General features: G+C 41.2%; 2 protein-coding genes across 4 annotated transcripts in view; one reads left to right on the top strand and one right to left on the bottom strand.

The window, feature by feature from the left end:
- Positions 1 to 10,413, bottom strand: part of dock8 (dedicator of cytokinesis 8) — an 80,614-nt gene extending 70,201 nt beyond the window's left edge. For both annotated transcript variants that reach the window (XM_055920197.1, XM_055920196.1), the window contains exon 1: positions 10,147 to 10,413. In XM_055920197.1, coding sequence (XP_055776172.1) covers positions 10,147 to 10,199 — 53 coding nt within the window. In that variant the 5' untranslated portion in view covers positions 10,200 to 10,413. The remainder of the gene's footprint in view (positions 1 to 10,146) is intronic.
- On the top strand, positions 9,081 to 26,610 carry cbwd (COBW domain containing). 2 transcript variants are annotated; one of them, XM_055920198.1, is made up of 5 exons: positions 9,081 to 9,221; positions 17,838 to 17,934; positions 20,896 to 20,940; positions 23,045 to 23,096; positions 25,805 to 26,610. In XM_055920198.1, the coding sequence occupies exons 1-5, from the start codon at positions 9,173 to 9,175 to the stop codon at positions 25,841 to 25,843; spliced, it is 282 nt and encodes a 93-aa protein (XP_055776173.1). In that variant the 5' UTR covers positions 9,081 to 9,172; the 3' UTR covers positions 25,844 to 26,610. The 2 variants fall into 2 exon arrangements, 1 of the variants encoding a protein (XP_055776173.1); XR_008759178.1 differs by lacking the exon at positions 9,081 to 9,221 and adding an exon at positions 9,558 to 9,736.
- The last annotated feature ends 1,126 nt before the right edge of the window (positions 26,611 to 27,736 follow it).

Here is a 27,736-nt window from a genome sequence, read left to right on the forward strand (position 1 = left end):
GATTAAATAAATGAAGGAGCCATCTGATTCAATAAATTAAGGAGCCGAGTTGGCTTTTTTCCCCCAAAATGTCATTTCAGGTGCCCCAAAGCTTTTTACTATCATTCTTTATAATCTTGTTTTCATAGTGTAGTTTTTTTTTTTTAGTTTAGTCACAAGATTTCTTAATTTGCAGTACGTTTGCAAAATCAGTTGGGCTGCCAGACATAATTGCCATACCTTTTGCCTCATCCCTCTCCACAATACAATTTTTCAATTCCTCATCAATCAAAAAGAGATTTAACAGTTTTTACAGTCATTTTCTTAATTGGTGCGTGCTTATTAGTAACTGGAATAAGTAGTTTCATAAATGCGTCAAGTGCAGCATCTGGTTGCTCCTCATTACACACCACAGACCAGCAAATATTCTTTACATCATCAACATATGAATCACTACAAAACTTATTGTATGACCTCTTATACACTATATTAGGCTCAGCCTTTGTAACTTTGGTTTTCCTAGATATGGCTATTATATTGTGATCACTATATCGTCCTATAGATGTGGATACTGCTTTCAAGCAAACATCTGCAGCATTAGTAAAGATGTGATCAATACATGTTGATGATTTCATTCCCGTGCTGTTTGTAACCACCCTGGTAGGTTGACTGACAACCTGATCCAGGTTGCAGGCACTGGTTACAGTTTGACGTTTTTTCCTGAGTGGGCAGCTTGATGATAACCAGTCAATATTTAAAATCACCCAGAAAATAATACTTCTCTGTTGATATCACCTACATTATCAAGCATTCCACACATATTATCCATTGTCCAACAACAGTTCCTGAATTCTCTCTTGTCTCACATGTGATGTGAAATGAAACTAGTGACTTTCCCTGCAGGTCAAATATGATGCAGATGTAAGTCAGAGTGCTTGCTCCCAAACGGCAAAAATAGAATTGTCATTCAATGAATTATCTGGGTGAATATTAAAAATGTCAGGTCACACAGCAAAATATTTAGAGGCATATGCGACTAGCATGGTCGTGAATCAGAGCTAGACACACAGCCACCTCACTAACTCCATACTAACTCCTACCAGACACACACACACCCACTCACTAACACAAGGCATATACAGACAGGCACAATGACTATAAACTCCATACACACGGGTCAACAAAAGTGGTTATCCAAGGTCAAGAGTTAGTTTAAATAGAGAATAACGTAAAACACAAGCAGACTACTCCACCTTTCGCACACACCACACAACCATGTGCACACACACACACACACACACACACACAATATGGCATGATAAAGTGAGACAAGCCAACATCCAGCATAACTCTATTGAGAAACACAAGAGCCCAAAACTTCCTGAAGTAACAGATTTAGTGAAAGGCCAAAACCAGGCAGGCCACAACAGTCAGCCCAGCATGGTTTAATTCCATCTCATTAAAAGTGAAATCTGCAGTTGTAACAATAACATAGCATACTCACTGGCTCTGTTTCAGTAAAAAAACTGAAGAATGGGGCTAGAGAAATGTAACCACTCAAATTCATACAGAGCTATGGATCCAAGGACTGACCATCCATGATCAAAATTCTAGTTTCAACCATGTTTTGACTGAGGCTATAGTGTTTGTCTACATATACTTTGTTGGGGTACGATAGTTGAACTAAGCTCATGAGACATAAGTTATAGTCTTCAAGAATCAATGGGTTACATATCATTTATTTATTAGTCAAAAAAATTGATATAACAACTGCAGATTGCCCTTTTAAGACACTGTGTGGTAGGCTGTTGATGTTCTCCCAAAATGGTAGGACTTCCCTTTCTCTTTGCTGACAAGAGAAATTGTAACCAAGTCAACAACAGTATTTAAAGGTGTTGAAACAGCTAGCCCAACACCTTATTACACCATAACATATTATTAAAAGAGAAGATCAGACACCCAGAATGTGAGTCAATGTTGGCAACATCTTTGTAAACGCGCAACGGACTCAACCACCTTTGATTTGTCCTTTCCATAATAGTCAACTCGACAACAGTCAAATGTAGCATCTGTCTTGCTTCACAGAACCCAAATAACAATTTACAGTGCACGTGTATTTACCCTGTTAACGCCATAGCTTCCCAGTGGACAGGACTGACATCACGCGGTTGTGATTTCAACTAAGTGCGCCAGAGAATAACAGATTTTCTCAGACAAACTATTGCACCGAGTTACATTTTCTTTGGGGAGTCAGAAAATATGTTAAAGATGTGGGTTTTTATGGAAACGGAATTTCAAGGCACAGGGCAACGTTTCTTAAACTTGGACAAGGCAAATCATTTCTCCAAAACTAAATATACGTGTTGTTACTGTACTAGTTGGCAGGAGTCTTTACGTCAACAGTATTGTGTTTCGAAGTATTTATAATAGCTTTTGACTTTCTCTGGTAGATAGTTGAAAAATGTATATACAGTGTGCTTTCATTTCAACAACAAAAATTTGACTCTTAGGTTTCATTTGACAACAGAATTGACATGCTCCTATGAACTTCCGATGTTGGTGCTCATGAGTCCTTTCACATAGAAATGCCCTTAGGGTAAGTTCTGCTGACAGGAAAAAGCTCAGTCTTTTTTGCCATGCCAGGCTGCATTACTATGTGGCAGGCCTGCACTTGTGTGTAGTGGCGTAGTGTGCCTTTGAGCACTTCTGGATCATTCTGTAGCATTCCTCACTGTAGGCTATTATCACTCACAACTATGCTCACGCTGTCAGGCTCAGGGCCACCAGATAGCTAAACCTATAATTCAGCCAACGGGCCCAGTCATGATCACTGTTACAACCACCCACACGCTGGTATTACCAGTGAGTCATTCTTTTGGAGCTGGGTGATCCTTTGGGTGCATCTCAATAATAGTCTGAAGTACCTTCCTCTCCTCGACTTCTCTACTTCATTTGCACGAATCTGAAAACATGGGCATGGAGGAAACTATATAGATACCTGATGCATTGCCCACCAGGAAGTGTCGTTCACCCATCCAGTTCCTTAAAAAGTTGGTTCGGGTGAAAGAGAGCAGATGGGAAACTACTTCAGACTATTGAGATGTCACCCTTTGTGTCCCGCATACAGTAGCTTCCAGCTGCAGTCTAAATGGGTTCCAGTCAGTCCTATCAGTGGCATCAGAGCTCAGCTTCCTGTCCAGAAGAGGGTTGGGAGGAGGGATAAGACAGACACAAACACATCAAATAGCTGGCAGGATACTTTTCCCAAGATGCCCCAAGGAGAGAAAGTGGAGGATGGAATCTGCCCTGAGTGAGTAGGGGGTCCAGACCAAGCATTTAGGAGGGCCTCAAATCAACACTGGCCTGCAATCCTACCACTACTATACTCAAAGTATAATGCTTATTTGCAGAGTTTAACTGACAACATCAGGTGTAGACCTAAGAACACTGTCTATATGTCATTGACATTTTAATTGATTCATACATTTGCCTTAGTAGAGAGGATAGCATTTACGTTCTTTCTACAGAGCAAATATTTTGCGCTTATCTTTAATTCCTCCTCTATCTTGGGTAAGAAACCCAACATTTCCTGTTTTTAAAACAGTCCTGAAGTGAAAAGAGAAGTGAAACACACGTCTGCGTCAAATAGCAGGATTTCCTTCTCACTCCATCTTGAGAGAGAAAAGAGGAATGTACTGATCTTTGCATGCGTGTGTTTGCGTGCCTGTGTGACATGCTACAGTGCACTGGACAAACAGAAAGGGTTGAGCGGATTTTTTGTATAATACTTCCAAAACTGCCTGCCTACTTCATTCAACGTTACGGAATATGAAACGTGTTCACATTTGGAAAAATACAAAAACGGCTGATAAATTGTCCGTCAAGAATGTAAACAATAGCTTTTCATCACCATACAACGGCAGAAATGTGTCAAACTCAGTGAGTGACAGATGACTGTTGTTAGGGGTGAACCACCACCCACCCACACACTAGGGCTGCATAATTAATCTAATTCATATTGAAATTGGTACCGGAGCATCAGCTCTCGGAACCAATAGAGTCCGAGACAGCTTTACCGCCAAGCCATAAGACTGCTAAATAGTCAATTAATGGTACCCGAACGATCTGCATTGACCGCACACACACACACACACACACACACACACACACACACACACACACACACACACAACCGGCCAAAAGTTTTAGAACACCTACTCATTCAAGGGTTTTTCTTTATTTTCACAATTTTTTACATGGTAGAATAATAGTGAAGACCTCAAAACTATGAAGAAATAACACATACGGAATCATGTAGTAACAAAATAAGTGTTATATAAAATATATTTCGATTTGTTTTTGAGATTCTTCAAATAGCCACCCCTTGCCTTGATGACAGCTTTGAACTCTTGGCATGCTCTCAACCGGCTTCACCTGGAATGCTTTTCCAACAGTCTTGAAGGAGTTCCCACATATGCTGATCACTTGTTGGCTGCTTTTCCTTCACTCTGCGGTCCGACTCATCCCAAACCGTCTCAATTTGATTGAGTTCGGGGGATTGTGGAGGCCAGGTCAACTGATGCAGCACTCCATCCCTCTTCTTCTTGGTAAAATAGCCCTTACACAGCCTGGAGGTGTGTTGGGTCATTGTCCTATTGAAAAATAAATGATAATCCCACTAAGCCCAAACTAGATGGGATGGTGTATTGCTGCAGAATGCTGTGGTAGCCATGCTGGTTAAGTGTGCCTTGAATTCTAAATAAATCACAGTGTCACAAGCAAAGCACCACCACAGCATAACACCTCTTCCTCCATGCTTCACAGTGGGAAATACACATGCGGAGATCATCCGTTCACCCACACAGCGTCTCACAAAGTCACGGCGGTTGGAACCAAAAATCTCCAATTTGGACTCATCAGACCAAAGAACAAATTTCCACCGGTCTAATGTCCATTGCTCGGGTTTCTTGGCCCAAGCAAAGTCTCTTCTTCTTATTGGTGTCTTTTAGTAGTGGTTTCTTTGCAGCATTTCGACCATGAAGGCCTGATTCACACAGTCTCCTCTGAAAAGTTGATGATGAGATGCATCTGTTACTTGAACTCTGTGAAGTATTTATTTGAGCTGCAATTTCTGAGGCTAGTAACTCTAATGAACTTATCCTCAGTAGCAGAGGTAACTCTGGGTTTTCCATTCCTGTGGTGGTCCTCATGAGAGCCAGTTTCATCATAGCGCTTTGAGGGTTTTTGCGACTGCACTTGAAGAAACTTTGACTTGACATTTTCCGGATTGACTGACCTTCATGTCTTAAAGTAATGATGGACTGCTGTTTCTCTTTGCCTATTTGAGCTCCTGTTGCCATAATATGGACTTGGTCTTTTACCAAATAGGGCTATCTTCTGTATACTCCCCTACCTTGTCACAACACAACTGATTGGCTCAAATGCATTAAGAAGGAAAGAAATTCCACAAATTAACTTTTACAAGGCACACCAGTTAATTTAAATGCATTCCAGGTGACTATCTCATGAAGCTGGTTGCGAGAATGCCAAGAGTGTGCAAAGCTGTCATCAAGGCAAAGAGTGGCTATTTGAATAATCTCAAATATAAAACAGATTGATTTATTTAACACTTTTTTGGTAACTACATGATTCCATATGTGTTACTTCATAGTTTTGATATCTTTACTATTATTCTACAATGTAGAAAATTGTAAAAATAAAGAAAAACCCTCGAATGAGTAGGTGTTATAAAACATATATATATATTACACTGAGTGTACAAAACAAACATTAGGAAAACCTTCCTTTCTTTCAAACATTTTATTTGACATTGTCCATACAGACAAAACCAACAATAACACATCCCAAAAAATACACACACATATACATACACAAAAATAAATAATTAAAGCGACGTCCATGTCTTCCAAGAATAGCATACTGACCAGAACGTCCACGTTGTGTGTGAGAAGCGTTGCAAAATAACTGCTGTCGGGTGTCATCGTAGGCAGGCGCCAAAACAGAACTTGGTTCTATATTACAGACATCTGACGGGCTGCAAGTACAGCCTCTCCCATCTACTCATTGGACTGGACTGGACTGAACGAGGTTCGCACTCCAGTCCAGTTGGTGGCGGTAATACACCTTAAACTTGGATTCCAACTACCATATATAATCCACAGAAGAACCACAGAAGAAAATAAATGAGGCGAGACCAATCAAAGAAAACCAACCAAGTTTTCCCTTTCATCCGCCGACCAATTGCCGCCTTAGAGAACACACAATTCCGGGCAGACACAAAATGTGTTAAAAGTCCACAAAGATCCAGCATCAAAAAAGTACCATATGTACCTCAGGTAACCCACCTACTTTGAAGAATCTCAAATATATTTTGATTTGTTTAACACTTTTTTGGAAACTACATGATTGAAATGAGCCTATAATATGAAGGCTCTTCGGGTTTTCTTTGGTATTAGCGTAATTGAGGCAGTCTGCTACTCTGCTCTTTATTTTACTCTTATTATTATTATTAAGATTTATCCTGATGCCTAGTTACTTTACCCTGCCTTCATGTACACATCTACCTCGAACCTCTGCACATTGATCTGGTACTAGCACTCCCTGTATATACAGCGCATTCGGAAAGTATTCAGACCCCTTCACTTTTTCCACATTTTGTTGCGTAACAGCATTTTTCTAAAATGGATTAAAAATGTTTTTAAATGTCCTCAATCTACACACAAAACCCCATAATGACAAAGTGAAAACAGGTTCCAGACATTTCTGCAAATGTATAAAAAATAAACAGAAATACCTTATTTACATAAGTATTCAGACCCTTTGCTATGAGACTCGAAATTGAGCTCAGGTGCATCCTGTTTCTATTGATCATCCTTGAGATGTTTCTACAACTTGATTTGAGTCCACCTGTGGTCAATTCAATTGATTGGACGTGACTTGGAAAGGCACACACCTGTCTATATAAGGTCCCACAGTTGACAGTACATGTCAGAGCAAAAACCAAGACACGAGGTCGAAGGAATTGTCCGTACAGCTCCGAGACACAGATCTGAGGAAGCGTACCAAAAATGTCTGCATCATTGAAGGTCCACAGGAACACAGTGGCCTCCATCATTCTCAAATGGAAGAAGTTTGGAACCACCAAGACTCTTCCTAGAGCTGGCCGCCCGGCCAAACTGAGCAATCAGGGAAGAAGGGCCTTGGTCAGGGAGGTGACCAAGAACCCAATGGTCACGCTGACAGAGCTCCACAGTTCCTCTGTGGCAATGGGAGAACCTTTCAGAAGGACAGCCATCTCTGCAACACTCCACCAAATCAGGCCTTTATGGTAGATTGGCCAGACAGAAGCCACTCCTTAGTAAAAAGGCACATGACAGACCACCTGTAGTTTGCCAAAAGGCACCTAAAGGACTCTCAGACCATGAGAAACCAAGATTGAACTCTTTGGCCTGAATGACAAGCCTCACATCTGGAGGAAACCTGGTACCATCCCTAAGGTGAAGCATAGTGGTGGCAGCATCATGCTGTGGGGATGTTTTCAGCAGCAGGGACTGGGAGACGAGTCAGGATCGAGGGGAAAGATGAACAGAGCAAAGTACAGAGATCCTTGATGAAAACCTGATCCAGAGCGCTCAGGAGCTCAGACTGGGGCGAAGGTTCACCTTCCAACAGGGCAACAACCCTTAGCACATAGCCAAGACAACACAGGAGTGGCTTTAGGACAAGTCTCTGAACATCCTTGAGTTGCCCAGCCAGAGCCCGGACTTGAACCCGATCGGACATCTCTGGAGAGACCTGAGAATAGCTGTGCAGCGACGCTACCCATCCAACCTGACAGAGCTTGAGAGGATCAGAGAAGAATGGGAGAAACTCCCCAGATTCAGGTGTGCCAAGCTTGTAGCGTTATACCCACGAAGACTCAAGGCTGTAATCGCTGCCAAAGGTGCTTCAACAAAGTACTGAGTAAAGGTGATTTTTTTACATTTTTTTGAGTGAAGGTGATTCTGTTTTTCATTTTTAACAAATTTGCAAAAATGTATAAAAAAAACTGTTTGTTTTGTCATTATGGGGTGTTGTGTGTAGATTGATGAGGGGGAAAATAAATATTTAATACATTTTAGAATAAGGCTGTAAAGTAACAAAATGTGGAAAAGGTCAAGGGGTCTGAATACTTTCCAAATGCACTGTGTCTCAATTCTTGTGTATTTTATTTTATTTTATTCCTTGTGTTTCTATTTTATTTTAAACACTGCATCACTGGGAAGAGCTCGTACATAAGCATTTCACTGTAAAGTCTATACCAGTTGTATTCAGCGCGTGTGACAAATAAAATTCGATGTGCAATATCCATATCACATTAAATATTTTTTAAACGCCACTCAGCCGCGTCTAATGTCCGTTTTTATAGTTTTGTAGGTTTTTCTTCCATCTCCCTCTCTCGCGGCTGCTTCCCACACACACACCAAGCCTCGCACCCTGTCACTCAAGCAACACAGTCTCACGTGAGAATTAATGTTCATCCATGTTTCTCAAACGTCTTATTTTTAAGTGTTTAAGGTTCAGTTTAGGCATTAAAGCCAAATTCCTACGGTTAGCCATTGACTCTGAATGGTTAAGGTAATTGTTAAGGTTTAGGATAGGCCTAAAGCAAAAATAACAAAAACAACTTTCCATGACTGGATTCGAACATGCATCCTTTGGAATCAGAGGCAGATGCTTACGAAACCTACTTGAAGGTAACAGCGCTCACTTCTGCCCCTAGCAGTCGGTTTTTCACGTCATCTCCCGACATCCTCAGAAATGGATGGACGTCAAATACGGACTTTCCAAACAAGAACGATGCTGCTTTCCACTTCTCTTCTTAACATAATTAATTATATTTCTAAGACTCCAACAGTTCACCCAAGTTTTTTTTTAACCTATTTAGCAAGTAAAATCAAAAAAAATAATTCTCTATTACATTTTATCCCCATATCATGCACCCCTAACACACACACAATCCTGAATTTTCATAGGTTGGTGACCAGCTATGGTCAGCAACAAAAAACCCATGTGGACAATATAGGCTGTAGAGACAGAGCCAGACTGTTAGCTGGCTTAGCAGTTCATTCAAGGAGCGAGATAAGATGCTCTCTGCCTTTCAGCAGCTGACCTCAGCCCTATTACACAGGAGATGCTGCCCCATCTTCTCCACTTCAATCAAACTGACAATCAAATAAATGGTAGGTCTCATCAGCATACTGAAGACAGGGGGGTGAGCGACTGAGCTAAATGGACAGGACACACATCGATTAATGGGTAATGTAACTTATAGTTCAGTCTAGGTTGGCGATTTGGATACTGGATATGTGTTAGAATGCCACAAAAATGTTCAGAAACGGCAAGAGGTATGGGTTACTCAATACAAGGGCTTTCACAGCTCCACAGTTACTCCTTTTTTTATGTAAAGTTATAGAAGTCTACTGGGCCATGGGAGATATGTATTTGTTTTATCAATGGCCCAAAAGGCATGACACACAATGGTCTCACATATACTACATCCTCTCCACCTGGTCAGTGTGTCAGAGCAGGAACAATGACTACATCCCAATTTATAGCATCTCCGACTGGGCTGCTAGATGGGCTTCATATACACCATGCAGAGGGGAAATGATCAAACACAGACCAGATATAGAAACATACCCAATGAGGAGGAAATGAAGCCGACAAAAATATGTTTGCATCAACTCAATGAGCTGTAAGTAGACAGAAAATATGCATGTTTTCTTGTTCATTGGGGGGGAAATAAAGTATATAAGCGCTACTGTAGATAGAATAGGGTTTTATTGGTAGTTTACTACTTTAAAAATTGTATAATAAAATGTGTGATTGGTTTATTATACTCAAAAGTCTGTTTAATATTCTGTTTAATTTCCTTATTCATAGAGAATTATTATTGATAGTTATTAAAGCAAATATCTGTGTTTAACTGAAGGAAAGCAACCCATCCATGATAGAGTAGCCTAGCCTACAGTATTAACAAACATTCACAACATGTAGCTAGCTGCCCGTTATGGAATCCACTCACCGTCCTTTGGCGTAACACAGCTCACTCAAATCAAACCTGACGCAAAAGGCATAAAGGTGTGTGAAAGAGACGAACATTACCTGTTGATCTTCAGAGCGAATGCACGTCGCTCTGCGCTCGCCAGAGACGCCATGTGAAGTTTACTCCAGTTCCGCGGAGGTATAGCAACAGTTTCCCTGCGGAATGGTAACTTCTCCTAACGCGCTGCTAGCGCAAATGTCATTGCAAGCCTCATCTTCGGGGTGGCAGCGTTATGGGTGGAAACTTCCGCATTTGAAACCTTCCCCATCCCAAACAGCCAGACTCCGGCTGCGGAGTGTGAGAGGATCAGACACGCACACTCTCGCTGCTAGATAAGCCCTTGGGTTTGCGTAATACTCAGTCTGGTGAGGGTGAGAGAAGTGTTGGAATGACCACATTGACATAAACCCATTCATTTCTAATATGTTCTGATCCCAAATGTGTGCCGTAGCACAACTTTTGAAAAGTAATTTGTTGATAGTGGCATGTGGTCCGCACGTCGAGGGTGAGATTGGACGGGAGTTTGATCTTCACTAGGTGGGTTCATATAGAAGTATAAAGGATTGACAACATCAGAGGGGATATGTAAAACAAATCAAATTGTACTATTGCTTTATTCAAAACAAATGTGCTGCACTGCTACAAAATGTATGCCATTAGGCCAATGGGGGCCTATAGCACAAATAGAACAATGAGACAGATATTTCACCGGATAAATAAATGTGAAGCTTCCGCTTGGCGTTTCAACTCAATTTCAAATATGGTAGTGAGAGGAAGCCCAGTGGCCGGCGGTGGGAGAAGACGGAACGAGATGTATTTTAGCCGACGTCCTGCACATTTTCTCATCGATGAAACATCTGATCTCAGTACAGTTTGCGGGGGGGGGGGCGAATTGAGTTAGTGCACACGTTACAGGCGTTCCCTAAAGGAAATATGCAAATGTTGCTAGAACGCGCCAATAGAATCTCGTTAGCTCGTGCTTGGCTCTGCCCACCCCCTTGCTTGTTCGGCCCACTATGACTCATTTGTTCCCATTTGAAACGACGGGTTGTGGTCTATCTTGGTTTAGTTATAAAAATCCTTGGCTATAGATGTCGCTATAGCCTGTGATTGAATAGCTAGGTGCGTGCGCCCTCTACCGTCAGACAATAACTGTTGACATGATATATACAGCCGCACGTTGTTCAAGGCATAGTTATTAATTCGTTGTATTGATTAGAGGTGTGTGTTTTCATACTTCTTTTTAATGAATTGCTAGCTACGTCTCAGAGATGTCGTTCGGTCTTGCGGAACTGTTTAACTAACAAATCATTTTCTCAGACGGATTGTCTATATTGTACAAAATTGAAAGGAACACATGACAAAAACATCAGCATGGAAATAGTTATGAAATCGCCTACTAATTAAAGCTAAAATCAGGTTGATTGATTTGTTTCAGACTGACAGTTGCCATATTGATGGGACAGTTTTAAATGCAGCGGTGTTCTAGCTAGCTGCTCTGCTAACAATTCATATGCATGAATGGGCAGCGTCATCAAGCTAGCCTAGAAGCAGAGTTAGCCAGCTAGCTGACTTCTCTATACTACAGCACTGCTGGACTTTTTTTTAAACGGTCCCATATTGACAGCTTGCAATTTGACCAAATATACCAGATTCAACCTAAGGCTGTAAGAGCTAACTTAGACCTGTGCTTGAAATGAGAAGTTAACGTATTAACTGGCTATGTTAGCCCAGTAATAGGCTAAAGGAGCCTAACGTTTCTCCTTATGGTCCAAGGTCAAGACCGTAACGTTACATGTTCTGTTTAAATCTCAATTGGCCCTGGAAACCAAAACAGACAAAGAACGTTACTCCATCTAAACGTGAATCGAATCTCAATTGCGGAACGGTTCTAGAAACAAATCCCTCTACTTTCACCACTTCAAAATAATTTCACAAAAGCAAAATACACATTTAATGTACACTGTTTTAACCGGTTTTAGCACAGTTGCAGCTGACAGTATTTTTGAATGACAACACGTTTTCTGGCGTCCGTTTTCTGTTTACACACAAGTGTTGGAATATGCAGATATCTAATTAGAACAGGTAGTCAGTCCACTGTGGCTGCGTTTTACACAGGCAGACCATTTCTGATCTTTTTTTCACTAATTGTTCTTTTGAACAATCACAACAGGTCTGTTTCAGAGCTGATCTATTTAGTCAAAAGACAAATTAGTGGGAAAAAATATCAGAATTGGGCTGCCTGTGCAAATGCAGACTGTCTTCTGTCTGTTTTCCGTAAACAAGTCTGTAACATGAAAATATGGCCTTGTGGGAACCTTAATCCTATAAAGGAGTGTATCAATTTAACCTTTTTTTATTGTTATTTCTCACTGATATGAAAGAAAAGGTCCTTATGCTTCCAAAACCGTACTGCAAGGAATGCATGTTAATGTTCTGCTTTTGTCCAATGACTCTTATGTATAATGTAATGGAACTGAGAGTCATGAACAAGCGCAAAAGCTTGTGCTGGGCGATATGGCCAAAATATTATATCCCGGTATTTAAAAAAAAAAAATATGGACTGTATGTTTTTATGTATATTTTAAGTTAACTAAAAAAAGGTTCTACATTTGCTTTATGAGTAGTGAGTGATCCTAGGGTCACAACACATACATTCTCAGTGATTTCAATGAGTCTTTCTCCATTCTGATTGTTTTATACAGTTCAATTCAACTTCAACCAAAACAAAATTCAGCACTTTTATCATTTCTCCATTTCCTGCACTAAATTGCAGTGGTGGAAAAAGTATCCAATTGTCATACTTGAGTAAAAGTAAAGGTACGTTAATAGAAAATTACTCAAATAAAAGTGAGTCACCCAGTAAAATACTATTTGAGTAAAAGTCTAAAAGTATTTGGTTTTAAATATACTTAAGTATCAAAAGTAAATGTAATTGATAAAATGTACTTAAGTATCAAAAGTAAAAGTATTATTCATTTCACATTTCTTATATTAAGAAAAACAGATAGCACCAGTTTCTTGTTTTTTTAAATTTACTTACGGATAGCCAGGGGCACACTCCCAACACTCAATCATAATTTTCAAACAAAGCATTTGTGTTGATGAGTTCTCCAGATCAGAGGCAGTAGATGACCAGGGATGTTCTATTGACAAGTGCGTGAATTGGACCATTTTCCTGGCCTGCTAAGCATTACAAATGTAACGAGTACTTTTAGGTGTCAGGGAAAATGCATGGAGTAAAAAGTACAATATTTTCTTTCAGAATATAGTAAAGTAAAAGTAGTCAACAAAAAAAAAATGTAAAGTACAGATACCAAAAAAAAAGACTTAAGTAGTACTTGAAAGTATTTATACTTAAGTACTTTACACCGCTGCTCAATTGAGAGAATTTTCACACTGCCACATAGGGCTGCAAGATATGGGCAAATCATCTAGGACATATTTTTAACCAAATGTTGCAATTGTGATTTGACTTGCCAATTAGAGCAAAACTTTTGGAATCATGAAATAAGAATGACCATTCTAATTCTATAGTTAGAATATAATAGTGGGCACTTTGAATACAGTGTTGTTTGAGATGACAACTAAATAAAATGCCAAGGAGGAGTCATTGTGACATGGTAGGAACTAAAGTGTTGATAAGTGTTTCCTAGGGGACCCTATAAGCGTTTGGCTACATTGCATGTTTTCTCTTAGCTACTGATTGTAGCTAACATATTCTTGCTTTGCATATTCCTCTTTGATTTAGAAGATACTGTTGCACAAACAAGATGATGATATAGGTCTACACCATCACTGGAATTATATAGCTGTATTAGCTAGCTATACGTCTCTTACTCAGTATATTTATTAGTTAGCTAGCTATTAGCAGCTAACAATATTTAGGGCAACTTGCTAAGAAAGGAAAAACTAGCTGTTTGCTGATGTAAGAAACACAAACTAATAGTGTCATTATAGAACGCTAGTGGATTTATATTAAGCAAAGTGAAAACAGCATTGTTGTAATCAACATTGTTGCATGTGCTGCATTTACCATGCAGATTGAACGCAAGTGTTTCGTGGTTGAACATCAAATGCGTTTCATGAGTGATAGGGGGCGTGGCTAGGTCTGTATGGAAAGTGGCGCGGAGAGTGATGACTCAAGTTTTAGTTTTATTTATTTCACCTTTATTTAACCAGGTAGGCTAGTTGAGAACAAGTTCTCATTTGCAACTGCGACCTGACCAAGATAAAGCATAGCAGTGTGAACAGACAACAATCCAGAGTTACACATGGAGTAAACAATAAACAAGTCAATATAATGGTAGAAAAAAAGAGAATCTATATACAATGTGTGCAAAAGGCATGAGGTAGGCAATAAATCGAGTAATTACAATTTAGCAGATTAACACTGGAGTGATAAATCATCAGATGATCATGTGCAAGAAGAGATACTGGTGTGCAAAAGAGCAGAAAAGTAAATAAATAAAAGCAGTATGGGGGGTGAGGTAGGTAAATTGGGTGGGTAGTTTACAGATGGACTATGTACAGCTGCAGCGATCGGTTAGCTGCTCGGATAGCAGACTTTTAAAGTTGTTGAGGGAGATAAAGGTCTCCAACTTCAGAGATTTTTGCAATTCGTTCCAGTCGCAGGCAGCAGAGAACTGGAAGGAAAGGCGTCCAAATGAGGTTTTGGCTTTAGGGATGACCAGTGAGATACACCTGCTGGAGCGCGTGCTACGGGTGGGTGTAGCCATCGTGACAAGTGAACTGAGATAAGGCGGCACTTTACCTAGCATAGCCTTGTAGATGACCTGGAGCCAGTGGGTCTGACGACGAACATGTAGCGAGGGCCAGCCGACTAGGGCATACAGGTCGCAGTGGTGGGTCGTATAAGGTGCTTTAGTAACAAAACGGATGGCACTGTGATAAACTGCATCCAGTTTGCTGAGTAGAGTATTGGAAGCTATTTTGTAGATGACATCGCCGAAGTCGAGGATCGGTAGGATAGTCAGTTTTACTAGGAGTAGCGAAGTAAACTATAAAAATTTACATTACACGTGGCGTATCATATTAAACTAGCAGATACCTGTGACCATCATCACTGGCTACCTCGGCTACCTTTCTAACACAATGTATACTGCTGTGTTAGAACATGTGTGAAGGTAGTGGCCATCAATCTTGGTCCTCGAGAAATACATGGTGTATTTTTTTTCCGTCAAGCCTAGCACTAAAACACGGGTGGGTATAATTTGTGGAACTTTCAAACAGGAATCTCTTCCAAAAACTACGTAAATAACAAGGTTGCCAACAAACAACGCACACAAAGTTGTATAGCGGCAAATTAAGATACCGGGTCTGTCCTCACTCTCACTAAACTACGTGGTGAGTTGATGCCTATTCGGCAGCTAGTTAACTAGGTGAATTGATCATGCTATTCTGTATGCGTTGTTTGTTGGCACCCTTGTACTTTACGAAGTTTTTAGAGCAGATTCCTGTTGGAACGTTCCACAAATTATAACCACCCCTAAAACACCTGTTTCGTCTAGCTCACAAGTAATTTGATTAGGCTCTAGTTGAATCATATGTGTTATTGCTGGGCTGGAACAAAAAGCCTGCCCACCCTGTAGCATGTCCATGAGTAGTGACTTACCACTGGGATAGAAATCTACAGTAAGTACAGTGTGCTATGAATAGAATTCATACCTCTTGTGCAGACCATAACATTTCGTTCATAAACCATATAGGTGTTGGGAAGACAACACGGTTGAATTACATTTTAACGGAGCAACACAATAAGACAATCGCTGTCATACTCAATGAGTTTGGAGAAGGTATGTTCACTTTTGTGGTAACAGCACATGTTGTCCATCTATTTTTTCGGGAAGGTACACAATTACTTGTTGCTTCATTACAGCTGTTTTTTGACGGCAGTGTGTTCACGGGTGTGCATTTTATTTTATTGGATGTACCACGGGGTTAAGTGCTCTAGGGAGCAGAAAAGAGCTGGTTCAAATATATAGATGAAACTCTTGAGATGCTGCAAGGTCATGTACAGCCTCACTTGAGCAAATTTAAAAAACAGAAATCTCATAATTAAAATTCCTCAGACATTCATGTGTCTTATATCATTTTAACGGTAATCTTGTTGTTAATCCCACCAAAGTGTCCGATTTCAAATAGGCTTTTCAGCGAAAGCACTACAAACGATTGTTAGGTCACCACAAAACCACAATAATCACAGCCATTTTTTCCAGCTAAAGATGGTTTCACAAAAAACAGAATAGAGAAAATTAATCACTAACCTTCGATTATTTTTATCAGATGACACTCATAGGACTTCGTGTTACACAATACATGCATGTTTTGTTTGATTAAATTCATATTTATATCAAAAAATCTGAGTTTACATTGAGGCGACTAGATTCACTAGTGGCAAAAACATCAAGTGACGTTGCATAGCCACATCGTTTCAACAGAAATACTCATAAATATAGATGATAATACAAGTTACACACATGGAATTATAGATATACCTCTCCTTAATGCAACCGCTGTGTCAGATTACAAAAAAACTTTTCGGAAAAAGAAACCCACGCTATAATCTGAGACAGCGCTCAAAAGTAAAACACCACAGCCGCAAAGATGGCGTCAACATAAACAAGAAAATATATAAATATTCCCTTACCTTTGATGATCTACATCAGAAAGCACACCAGGAATCCCAGGTCCACAATAAATGTTTGTTTTGTTCGAAAAAATCTGTTATTTATGTCCAAATACCTTCTTTTGTTAGCGCGTCTGGTTTACATATCCAAACGCTAAGTCTGGTCAGCGTTATATCAGACAAAAACTTTAAAAAGTTATATTACTGGTCGAAGAAACATTTCAAACTAAGTACAGAATCAATCATTAGGATGTTTTTAACATATAGCTTCAATAAAGTTCCAACCGGAGTATTCTTTCTTGTCTTCGTGAGCAATGGAACACAAGTGACTACCATGAGGAAAAAGCATGATCAGAAAATGGCTGCTTGATGGACACCTGACTGATTCTGCTATCATTCTCTCCCACAACATCATAGAAGTCTCATTATAATTTCTATTGATGGTTGACATCTAGTGGAACCCCTAGGCAGTGCACAATCATTCATATCTCAAGGGGATTTCATTAGGGACTGGTGAATACTACAAACTCAGATTTCTGACTTCCTGTTTTGATTTCAACTCAGGATTTTGCCTGCCAATATGGGTTCTGTTAATCTCACAGACATAATTCAAACAGTTTTAGAAACTTTAGAGTGTTTTCTATCCAATACTAATAATAATATGTAAATATTAGCAACTATGACTGAGGAGCAGGCCGTTTGATATGGGCACATTTCATCCAAGCTACTCAATACTGCCCCTTCAGCCATAAGAAGTTAACCAACAATGCAGTTAAGAAAATTTTTGTCTGGCTCTCAATTATCATGAAATAACCCTACAATATCTATGTGTGGACTCGGTCAATGTAACGCTATAAGGTTATAGCTGAGTAACAACAGATTTGTGCTTTGAACATAAACATGTTTTATCAGGTGCAAGTAGTAGTGCGTCTAAACAAAAATGTTTTGCCTACATTTTGACCATATTTCATTTTTTACTGTGTCAATGGATTTTTCTCAAGCTGATGTGTTCTGTTGTATACTATGGTTCTATGTAAAAAAAAATAAAAAAAAACATGTTTACTTCTCTGATAATATTGTCGTCCCTCATCTGTCCTGTAGGAACGGCTCTGGACAAGTCTCTAGCTGTGAGCCATGCAGGAGAGCTGTATGAGGAATGGCTGGAGCTCAGGAACGGCTGCCTCTGCTGCTCCGTCAAGTATGTATATTCTAACAATAAGAAATATCACCTTTCACTCCAGTAGCTTTCAAATATGTATGGATGTGTAGAACTTCATATTAATTAATAGGTATATTCAGTATTCCTAATCTCAATGTTCATTCCCTCTAGAGACAATGGCAAACTACACACATTGTGAAAACAAATAACAAACAAACCCTCACAGGTTTGTGGTTCACATTACAATGCATTACCTTAAAAGTGGATATCCATGGTCAGTTTAGCATTTCCACTCCTGGTTATAAAGCTTGTCTCCTTACATTACCCATGACATACCTTCTATTCCCTGGCATTGACCTCCCGGAGGGAGAATCATGCTGGGGAAGCAGAGGAGAGCGAAAACAGTGCCGGCTCATCTATAGGTTCTAGGGGAACGCATCACCCTCTGGATTGGGGGGGTGATATCTGAACCGCCTATTTCAATCAGGACAGGGAAGCCATCAGGCCGTAAACATTTAGCCAGGGATTCGGGGGGGAAAGGAAATCAATAGGAGGCCATTACAGGGAGAGCCTTGTGATGACTGGAGTTTGTCAATAAGTGACCGGTGTCAGTGGTCCAGGGATGCAGCCAGCCACAGCCCACTGGGCCACACACACGGGCCTGACAGAGCGTGCTCAGACCGGGACTCGCCACACCCCTCCACTGTGTCATTGGCTGAGATAGGCTGGTTATTGACTGAGACAGGGCTGTCATTGGCACAGACAGGCCTGTCAATCAGAGATGTCCCAGGGGGCTGGCCCCTCCCATTGAGGAAGAGGCTGGACCGGTGGTGCATGGGATGCCACTCACAAACAGTGTTTTCATTACTCTCCTAAGGTTTTTTTTTCTCTTGTTGTAGAACAGAGAAAATGTTTGGAATGTCCACTGCCCAGGAGGAATACTCAGCTGTTCCTTCTGTTATGACAGAATACTTGGAAAACCCTCAGAGAAAGTGACTTAAACACACAGGCTAAACCAAACACCAAAAGGCTGCAGGGTCAGAGTTCATCAAAGAGTGTGTACAAGCCCTCTCATTGCCTTTTCTGGTTATGTTTGTTTACAGGTATAGTCACAGTCATCCACGCAAAATACGGAATGCAGGTGAAAGCACAGTTGTCTTTATTACTCTACATTCTCCTGAACGCCAGACCGGAAAGATGTTAATTTTGATAGAAATCCTCAGGCAGGAATGTAGAAATGTTATTTCTCAAAAGCTCCATGTCAAGAGTCATTTCCTGTTTATTGTAATATGTCAAAGTTGAAATCGCTCAACAATCCTCAATTTGTCAAACTATCTTTTCTTGACTGCAAGTTGTATATAGAGAGTTGCTTACCCCCTACACGCACACCACCCCCCCAACTCAAACACTTTAGAGATGAACAGGCTAAGTGACATGGGGGGGGGGGGGGGGGGGGGCTGAGGCTGATTGAAACTGAAGGGGCAATTGATATCAGAGCAGATCACTCTACCCCCTGAAATACTAATCTGACTGGGGGCAGGTGGGAACTCAAGTCCCAGGCCTCTCACTCACCACCAGGCCCCAGAGTGTCATGGTATTGGCCAGCATGTTTACAGTGATGGAGGAAGGTAATATAATAGTGGTGATCATTGCATTTCATTTTTGATTTCCATCACTCGCTACAGGCCGTAGCTGAGGGACATCCGCTGACAGGTGGATGTTTAGGTGTCAGGAGACGAGGTTACGATCCCTAGTCCCTTTGTTATTCCATATTTCACTCAGGAGATGGAACCAGCGCTCGCTTCATCCCTGACACAGTGGCAGAACACATAGAAAAAGTAAATCAGATTTATCTCACGTGGTTTCAACAGGTGATTTCTTTCTGCTATCACAGGTCGGATAGATGAGTTTCATTCAAGTTCCTCTGTTCATTTTTGGGTCGACACGTTTTGTGTCAGCTTTGACATGAGGATGAGTGACCCGTATAAAGGTTTAGGGGGTGTATGACTGGGGTTGGAAGATGGATGAAGACATTATTTTTGTATAACCTGCAGAAAACATAAGAGGGCCCATGTATCTACTCCCCAGTCCCAGGGCTTAATCATGTTTGAAAGGAAGTTAAAGGTGATAACTAGCTTACACTTTCTTTTGCATCAGTACGCCGGAGGGTGATGAATTGTCAGAACCGAAAGTCGGACTCACTCACTTTGGTTAATTGATTATCTTCCTGCAGCATCCGGCAGAGGATAAAGCAGAGGGACTGGTCAATGAAGCAGCCAAGCATGCTCTCTCTGTCTGTCCGTCTCTCCCTTTCTGTATCTCTCTGTGTCAATGCAAGAAGAAATAATGTGTTGTACTTACTAACCGCCGATGCCTAATTTTATACAAACACATTATTTCACAGTTGTATTTCCAGAAAGGTTCTCTGTTTGTGGCTTTTAGTTTTGGTACACCCACTGTCCCATCCGTCCTTTGGTTGCCTGGTGATGTTGTTGATACAACAGACAGGAATGTCGACACACCCTCAGACCCTCTGCTCTCTGTTTGTATTTTCCTCTCTAACAAAATGGGGGTCCCATTTGAGCGTAGCACATCTTTTACCATGCCATCCACACACAGTATACACATCCACCTCAGGGGGGGTGAGCGCAGAGAAGAGTAAAGTGGGACACCAGCACCAGTGTTACCATCAGACAACTTTGTAATGGTCATTGTATTAGTTTTACTGTTGTATTTTCAGGCAGGTAGCCCTGGCAGACTTGACCATCATCAATAAGACTGACCTGGTGACTGGAGAGGAGCTCAACCACCTTAGAGACAACTAGTCACCTTTTACAGACCTTTTTTAACAAATACACTGTCCTGCTAAAAGATTAGCCAAGTGATGATCTGTGTCAATTTGTAATTGCGCTTTTTGATTGTTCAGATCAGATGTGCGATTACTATATGTTATAGATGGTATTGTTGCGTAATAATAAACATATCTCCTTTCCTCTACAGGTCTATAAATGGTCCGGTCAAGATTCTGGAAACGCTTAAGTCAAGGTGGGTTGGTTCATTTGGCCTAAATGAACGGTGGAGGGTTATTGAACGTGTACCATTGCCTACTGTAGCACTACTCTCACCTGGAGACATAACCAGACATGGAGACAACGCCATGCTTCACATTACAGGGCAATTACTATGACTATTCTCAAACATATACAACTAGCACAAGCACACATACCCAATTATTCCCCTTGCATGTTTTCCCAGCTTTGTCCTTGTATCACAGATGAAACATATTAGGCATGACATTGTATTTTAGCCCCCTCCCCCCACCTCCACAGGGCTGCACCCCCGCCTACACAAACACAACCCTCAACCCTACGGTGTTCAGTTTCCCACAAACCCTTGCTCTCTGACGCCCCACCAGGCACCACCGTGTGTGTGTGGGTGTGGGTGTGGGTGTGGGTGGGTGTGTGTGTGTGTGCGCTGCATGTATCATAGGCAGGGTGTGTCTCAGCTCCACTCTGCACTCAGAGGCAACAGAGCACAGATAGAGGGCTAACCTGAACAGCATTCCCACACCTCCTGCCATGTGTCAATGGTTCTCTGTGGACTGGATCTTAAAGGTTTTAATAACAGTCCAGATGAGTCCTATTCATTGCAATGGTATTGTATCATCAACATTGTTGCTTTCATTACATATCAAAGCATTTTGGGCACCTCTAAGTTGACCCACCGTCTACTCCCCTCCCGTTATAATGAAACCAAAAATCAGCCATGTTTTACTTGGCAGGTTAGCGTTTTTGTCATTTTGTTCTTGCGGCAGCTCTGCCGAGTGGTCACTAACTGGCACAGCCACAAAGTCATACAATTAGATTTTAAACCTAACCATAGCAACACTGCTAACCCTAATGTCTAACTCTAAACTTAATTTCAGCCCAAAAAGCAATTTTTATTTTCTTGAATTTTTACAATACAGCCAATTTTGACTTTGCAGCTGGCAGCTAAGGGGAAATCGCTCAGTTCTGCCCCCGGGACTAGACTCAAGACAATAAACATCAACCTGCTTTTATGTTACGTGTTTCTCTTGGGTGGCCCTATCTCAGGTACTGGATCTGCATCCCTGGAGTAAAGTAAGTGTGGCTTTGAATCATAAGGACTGCACCGCTCTCGGCTCCATTCTCAATCACTCTCTACGAGCAAAGTATATTAAACATGGCAGTGTAGCAGCTTACACAGAGGTGGTATTGTTGACTATGTTTCCCTGCAATGAAGGGCCGACGCTATAGAAGGGTTGGTGTGTTGTAAGTCCATGGGGGGGTGCTCATTGTTACCACAGTAAAACTTAAATTACATGAATGGACTCAGTGCTGGTAAACCTCTCCACATGAATGGATTCAGTAGTGGTAAACCTCTCCTCACACTCTTCACATGAATGCAGTCACTGGTGTTTTCTCTTCTCCCAGCCAGCTGCAGTGGATTAGTGTGTTTGTGTGTGTGTGTGTGTGTGTGTGTGTGTGTGTGTGTGTGTGTGTGTGTGTGTGTGTGTGTGTGTGTGTGTGTGTGTGTGTGTGTGTGTGTGTGTGTGTGTGTGTGTGTGTGTGTGTGTGTGTGTGTGTGATGATCCCTGAGGAGAGTCATCTAAACACACTTGTCCACACAGATAGCCCCCCCCCCCACGCTGGTTGTTTGAAGCAACCCCCCACCGGTGTGGCGCTAGCAGCAGAGAGGGCTAAAGCTGCTGTACAATGTTTGTTCTCCTTGTGGGGTCAATGGGGGGAGGTAGAGGGACAACAGGACAGGATCCGGGGGGGTGTGAGGGTTTGCGGTCCACAGCTGATCTCTCTCTTAATATGCCCCAACAGACAGACACACAGTCTTGTTTAACCTTGTGGGGACACACACTTGATTCTCATTCAAAATCCTATTTTCCCTAGACCTGCATTGCTGTATGCAGTGACATATGAAAATACCTTTCTTCTTGCAGCCATATAACATCACAGAATGCTTAACAAAACTCTAAAAAGAATACCATATTAATCTCACAGGTAGATGCTTCCCGATTTGAAGAACAAGCCATGTGTTTGCATGGTCCGTTGTCATGTAAACAAAGATACTACAGAAACACTGCACTCCTCACTGTTGCTTCTTTATCTTACAGTTTGGCAGAACAGCTACAACTTGTGGAAGCAACAAGACAACATATAGACAAGGTAATGAGTGCCAATGGTGATCCATGAAAGGGAAATTACTTTGACTAGGCCTGCTCTATCCATGTCTTAAACAATATCGTGTTGGTCTAGTTTTTTTTTTTCACATACGGCCCACGATCTGGCATTTATAAAGAATAGATTAGCAGTCGTCTAATCAACAACCACAGGTTTGGGGTCAATTCTATTTCACCTTTGAGGAGGTGAAAATAATGGGACATTTTTTATTAATTTATTGAATTTCAGTTCACCCCCTGTATTGAAGTGGAATCGGCCCCAGGCCTGCTCTGTATGCAGTGGGCCAGGGAGACACAGTCCTGGGGCAGAGTTTGGCCCCTAATGCCTTCAGGGGCTGACACACTAGTGAAAAGTTCACACTCTGCTTTTCTGTTTTTGTGCTTGTGACAGTAAACCAGGATCAATTTTTAGTCTGCGACCCAAAGACATCTGTTCTGAATAATCCTGCCTCAAATGCCATCATATGGGGAAATGCTGGGGTAGTGTGCTCATTGGTTAGTTGAACGAGACTGGCTTGGTATTGGTCATCAGTCATGTTGTTTGCACCTCACAACAGCTACCACAGGGCGTGGGCTTGTTAAGGGGGGGTTAATGTCTGCATTGTCATTAGTTTTTGCCAGGTCCCCTTTCCCACAAATGAGCTAAACTTCCCTTTCCCCACAGTCCTGCCTCCGGAGGGCCAAACTCCCCCCCCTCCCTCCAAGTTGCTCTTTTCATGCTAATGAGTGTTATACCAAATGAAAAAGGAAGTGTGTAACCTTAACACTTCCTCACAATGCCCAAAATATATGCGAAGTGCCCTTGTAATGCTGTAAGGGAGTATACAGCGGGGGAGTGGGAGGGTAAAGAGAGGATGGGGGGGGTTAAATAAGGACGTCACAGCTGGTTTATGGTACTTAATAGAGTTGAGCTTTTTGACAAATTCGTGGACAAACTCATCAGCAGCACTTAAAATGTGGTGGGACAATACCATTGTTAAATGTTAAGAATGTGCTGGTTCGTTTTAACTATGATTTACTTTACTCAAGCAGATTATATTGACATGAATTAAAGGATTGTTTTATTTAGCAATATAAAGCATGCAAAGGTTTTGTTTCCCAATAACTTTTTGCAATCAAAGTTTTAATTACAACCATAAAGCAACAGTAGTCAGTACAAGGACAAAAACTAGTTTACTTTTAGTTGCTTTTACGCTTAAAAAATGCAACAATATTAACCATGTGCTGGGCCAATTGTGCGCCGCCCTATGGTACTCCCAATCACGGCCGTTTGCGATACAGCCTGGAATCGAATCAGGGTCTGTAGTGATGCCTCTTGCACTGAGATGCAGTGCCTTAGACCGCTGCGCCACTCAGGAGCCCGAGACTGATGATTCTCATGAAGGCTATAACATCAATGTTTTGAAACCTAATCTTTTCACATCAGAAACGTTCCGTTTTACAATAGCTTGTTTCTTTCCAGGATCTTCTGTGAGAGAGAGCATTCAAGAACAAAGATGGACATCCCATGAATGTCAGTTGGTTGAATATGAAACAACCAGTGACAAAGGCTGAATGTTTTCAATAGGCATCCCTGTGCTAATACAGTGTGCATTTATTTTACAGTATACCTTCCATCAAAATCATGCATTCATTTTTTATTTCTTTATTTAACTAGGCAAGTCAGTTGAGAACAAATTCTTATTTTCGATGACGGCCTAGGAACAGTGGGTTAACTGCCTTGTTCAGGGGCAGAATGACATTTTTACCTTGTCAGCTCGGGGATTCGATCTTGCAACCTTTCGGTTACTAGTCCAACGCTCTACCACTAGACTACCTGCTGCCCATTGATCTTAATGGGAGATGTAAGTTGGGCAACATTTGATATGGTAGCAAACTTCAAGTTAGGATTCAACCTTTTGTGTGTATTCATTTCTGGGCACTTTAGATACAGTTGAAGTTGGAAGTTTACATACACCTTAGCCAAATACATTTAACCTCAGTTTTTCACAATTCCTGACATTTAATCCAAGTAAAAATTCCGTCTTAGGTCAGTTAGGATCACCACTTTATTTTACAAGTGTGAAATGTCAGAATAATAGTAGAGAGAATAATTTATTTCAGCTTTTATTCTTATATCACATTCCCAGTGGGTCAGAAGTTTACATACACTCAATTAGTATTTGGTAGCATTGCCTTTAAATTGTTTAACTTGGGTCAAACGTTTCCCACAATAAGTTGGGTGAATTTTGGCCCATTCCTCCTGACAGAGCTGGTGTAACTGAGTCAGGTTTGTAGGCCTCCTTGCTCGCACACACTTTTTCAGTTCTGCACACACATTTTCTATAGGATTGAGGTCAGGGCTTTGTGATGGCCACTCCAATACCTTGACTTTGTTGTCCTTAAGCCATTTTGACACAACTTTGGAAGTATGCTTGGGGTCATTGTCCATTTGGAAGACACATTTGCGACCAAACTGTCCCAGGGGATCGTGTCTATTGCAGTTAAAGCCCACCAGGTGACGTTGCAGGGGGTCCATGAACTCTACGAGCTTGATGAGTCCCCGCAGGTGTGGGGGGAGGAGCCTAGGGTCAACCACCTAGTCTTCATAGGTCAGCACTGTGTGTCTGTGCATAAGTGTATGAGTGTGTATGAACGCATTCTTCTGATGCGTACCTCACTCAATAAAGCCTTTGTATCCTCTCACCTCTACAGGGAGAAACCTGGACAAAGAGATCCTACAGGAACAGTTAATCTCAACAGTACTAAAGGTGGGGGACAGGAACTAAACAAGAACTCCCCCCTCTCTCCTCACAGTGAACTATTCCAGTTTATTCCTGATACACTTCACATGAGGACCTACCTACTGCAATTGTGTTAATCCTCATAATCCTGTTGTTCCACTTCAGTCCAGGAGGACCTCAAAACGTTATGGTATTTACTGTTAATGATGACTACATGCCAAATCTGATAAGCATCTTATTGACTACAATACAGTCAGGTTTTACTGAGCGCCAATTGTTGAGACTTGGTGTAATTGGGCCCCTTGCTCACTGCTCAATTGGGCCAGATGCTATGAGGAAACATTAGATTAGTGTGTGAGCGGACTTAATCCATAATCAACCATGTTGGCTATCTCATTACCCAGTGATATACCCGACCCTCAATCAAGATAAAGCGACAACTTGAAAATAGAGATGACATTAGTGTCCTTACTGTCATTTTCTCTGTAAATTATTTTAAACTTTACCTTATTCATTTAAGTTTGAGTGTATTCGTCAACAGTTAGGCTGTGTTTTAGGTCTGTAAATTGTTGGTGAAGTTAAGGTTTTGTACAGGCTTTTATCACATCTCAAAAGTGGTGCAACACAAAATTAGACTGGTCTGTAAATGTCCACGCGCGCTTGACTATTAGCTTGACCTGTGAATACGTTTGTTTTTATTTCACATATTATCATGTAAGGGCTGTTTAAATTATTGAAATAAACAAGAATCTGATTTAAAGATTGGTGTTTACAATATTTAATGTTCATTTTTCACTATTAAGTATTGACTGGGATTTTGTTGTGATGGCTAATAATTGTGAACGAGCGAATTGATATAAACTCGGGTCTTGTCTGAAGGTGTTTAAATAACGTGCGTAAATCCAATGCGATATTCCACAAGGTGCGTAAAACGCTGCAAGCATATTCACGCCTTTGTTTTGTTGTTGTGAAGTGACGTTGCATGGGGTCCCCATTCACATTCTGAATTACTAAGAATTATGCTGACAAGTCTCAGTCAAGGAATTTGCCATAGTGAGAAGATTTAGGGAGTTTTATTTATGCGATTCATGTAAAATAACGAATTTAAATAAAATACGTGGAAGTAAACGGCTAATTAGACGGAGAATAGCCCTGTAAATTCGGATGGTTTGTCTTAAGTCAAATACATTTTGGCTTATAGTCTACGTTTACAATTTTACCCAATATATAAACACAGTTAAATTTGTTAAAATGTCATTTTCTAACATCATTGTCTGGCCTAGTTCTACATGTGCGTCTAAATTGCTGTGGCCATTCACCCCGGCTATGTCCCGTAGCCCTATAGCTCACCGTGCAGCTGCGCAGTGTTCAAACCGATTCTGATGCTTATTGGCTCGTTAAGTTGCCTCTATAGCCGCTTTACTCTCCCGGCCACGGGGAGCTGTCCCACGGCCATTTTCACGGTCACACCACCTGCGGGCATCCCGAGGTGGCAAACTTAAGGAAACCACGGGGGTCTGGGGGGTAAAACGCTGCGTTTATTATCAGGCGTAGGCGTGGTGTTCAAACTTCACATCGCATCCCCGGCTCCAGCCGAGCTACTGTGCTACTCTATTCTCTGCCGGGCGCAGGCCCTGCGTAGCTTTTAATAGGCCTAATTGAACAGGAAATGTGCCAAGGTTATCGGTCTAATGTTGACCGCGAATAAAGTTGAACACACTGTATACCAATTAAGGTTATAAAGTTGACCGCAATGTATTTGCATTTGTAGACATAATGTGCCATGTCTGGAGCGGGAAACTTTTATAGACGGACCTGGATACGCATGGGGGATCTTGCTAAAATCACCATCTGATTCTACCCTCGCTTTGTAATAAATCATTATATATAGGTCTACATTTGA

Source organism: Salvelinus fontinalis, chromosome 4 (genome assembly GCF_029448725.1).
Source record: "Salvelinus fontinalis isolate EN_2023a chromosome 4, ASM2944872v1, whole genome shotgun sequence".
NCBI classification, from domain to species: domain Eukaryota; kingdom Metazoa; phylum Chordata; class Actinopteri; order Salmoniformes; family Salmonidae; genus Salvelinus; species Salvelinus fontinalis.